The 2,160-nt window shown below is 36.6% G+C and overlaps 1 protein-coding gene across 1 annotated transcript; it reads left to right on the top strand.

The window, feature by feature from the left end:
• Nucleotides 1-1,141: 1,141 nt before the first annotated feature.
• Nucleotides 1,142-1,396, top strand: SARC_10638 (hypothetical protein; the record flags this gene model as incomplete). Its single annotated transcript, XM_014295313.1, has 2 exons — nucleotides 1,142-1,273; nucleotides 1,304-1,396. 2 exons carry the CDS (start codon nucleotides 1,142-1,144, stop codon nucleotides 1,394-1,396), a joined length of 225 nt encoding a protein of 74 aa, XP_014150788.1.
• Between the last annotated feature and the right edge of the window lie 764 nt (nucleotides 1,397-2,160).

Raw genomic sequence — 2,160 nt, 5'->3', positions numbered from 1 at the left:
TATATATATAGTACTATATATATATATATATATATATATATATATATATATATATACATGAATATGAATATATATATATATATACATATATTATATTTATATGACTACCTGTGTCTATGTATCTGTGTCTGTGTGTTCTTGTTTGCATTTGTGTCTATGTTTGTGTCTATGTCTTTATGTCTGTTCTGTATCCTAGTCTGTCTATCTGTTTGACTGTGCTAACATTTATATATATGTGTGTGTGTGTGTGTGTCCGTATCTGTGTCTGTGTGTTTGTGTGTATGTATGTATGCATATATATGTACAAGTAGCAGCTAGCTTAATATAGTTAACATACATGTACGCACATCAGTAGTTATGTATATAGATATATTTATATGCATATATAGATATATATATATATATATGCATATATATATATATATATATATAAGTTTATACGTATGTGTATGTATATACATGTGTGTGTGTGTATGTTTGTTTGTGTGTGTGTGTTTGTGTGTGTGTGTGTATGTATATATATGTATGTATATTGGGTGTGTGTAAATTTTTGCATATATGTACATATAGTTGGTGCTTAAGTGAGTGTTTTTAATTAGTCGTGTTCGAGATGATATGTGATTTCACAGTTCTATTTACCCCCAAGTGGCTGTATGTACCCCAACAGGGTATGTACATAGTACTGGTGTCATATATAGTAAACGCAGATAACCAGCGATGCCTTCTGTATGGGTTTTGTGGAGTTTTCATCTGTGTATCTGTTGGTTTTACTTGTCCGTAGAAGTATGCAAATCTCTGTCTACATACGTACATGTCGATGTATTCTATTCAAATTACAACCGTACAGCCCAGTGCACTTGCCCATTTCAAGAGTGCTTGCGCACACCAATTAAGCACGTGTCTCTATTCTTCTTCTTTTTTGGGTCTATATGAGTATGTGATTTTACCTGGTAAGTAACAATGCGTATCAATTTTAATCAAGTGGACACTTGTAGGGTCCCCCTATCATCGCTTGACAGTCAACCTTGGATGGTATTGGTATGAAGTTGCTTTGTCTATAACTATATAAAAATTACTTCACACTCATTTTTGTGTCAGTGTATGGTTCGTGCACTAACGTCGTCTCCAAATTGTGCACCCAATGTCGCAGGACGACTCAGGTGTATCAGAAGAATCGGAAGGTGAAGCAGCAGACAATAAGAACGGGGATGAATTAAAAGGAAAGGCAACCATGAGCGTAGAGACTCCTTCAACAGCAGATATAGATGCCAACGTACGTGTAGAAAGCTTAAGTGCTTTACAGGCTGAAGATGATGCGGATTTCCCTATGGATGATGATATGGGAGTGGAGGCGGCGAAAGACGATAAGAAACCGGTGAAACTCGATCAAAAGTAAGTTCGCAACCGCAGCTAAACTAGCAGATGGATCGTATGTACATATATGTGTGTGTGTGTGTGTGTTTATATATATATGTCTGTGTCTGTATGTATATATATATGTGTGTGTGTATATATGTGTGTGTGTATGTATATGTATGTATGTATATATACATATATATGTATGTATATATATATATATATATATAATGTGTGCATAAAGATGGATTTTGGGATACGGAAGTACGGGCACGTACGTGGTTTGTGGGAGATCTGGCCACAACGCGTCCGAAAGTTTTAATGCGGTGTTGGTAGGTATGACGACATATCGTGTATTGACTTCTACCCACTTGTATCTTATCACATTGAGATTGAGGAAGTCCGCATCCTGCCTAGCACATAACCTTCACTCGTGTCATTGTCAAAGTGCGGTGAGTTACAGGCCAGTACAAGGCTACTAAAAGCAATTGTAAACACCCCCGCATCCGATATGGCACCCTTTAAATGCGGCCATTCGAACACCATACTTTATCTGTACCGTGATATAGAGAAATGCGTTCTAACATGTTCCCAAGCCCATACGTAATTCAATATAGATACTCTTTATACGAGTAGTATACAAACCTATTCAACTATGCACCGTGATACAGAGTAGTGCGCATGTCATCATGCCCATATGCAGTTCAACATAGATGCTCTTTATACGAGAAGTATATAAACCTATTCAACTATGCACCGTGATATAGACTAGTGAGTTCACCATGTTTCCAAGCACATACACAG

Source organism: Sphaeroforma arctica (assembly GCF_001186125.1).
Source record: "Sphaeroforma arctica JP610 unplaced genomic scaffold supercont1.1332, whole genome shotgun sequence".
NCBI classification, from domain to species: Eukaryota; class Ichthyosporea; order Ichthyophonida; genus Sphaeroforma; species Sphaeroforma arctica.
The sequence above is the reverse complement of the archived record's forward strand: the minus strand, read 5'-3'. Positions and strand labels throughout refer to the sequence as shown.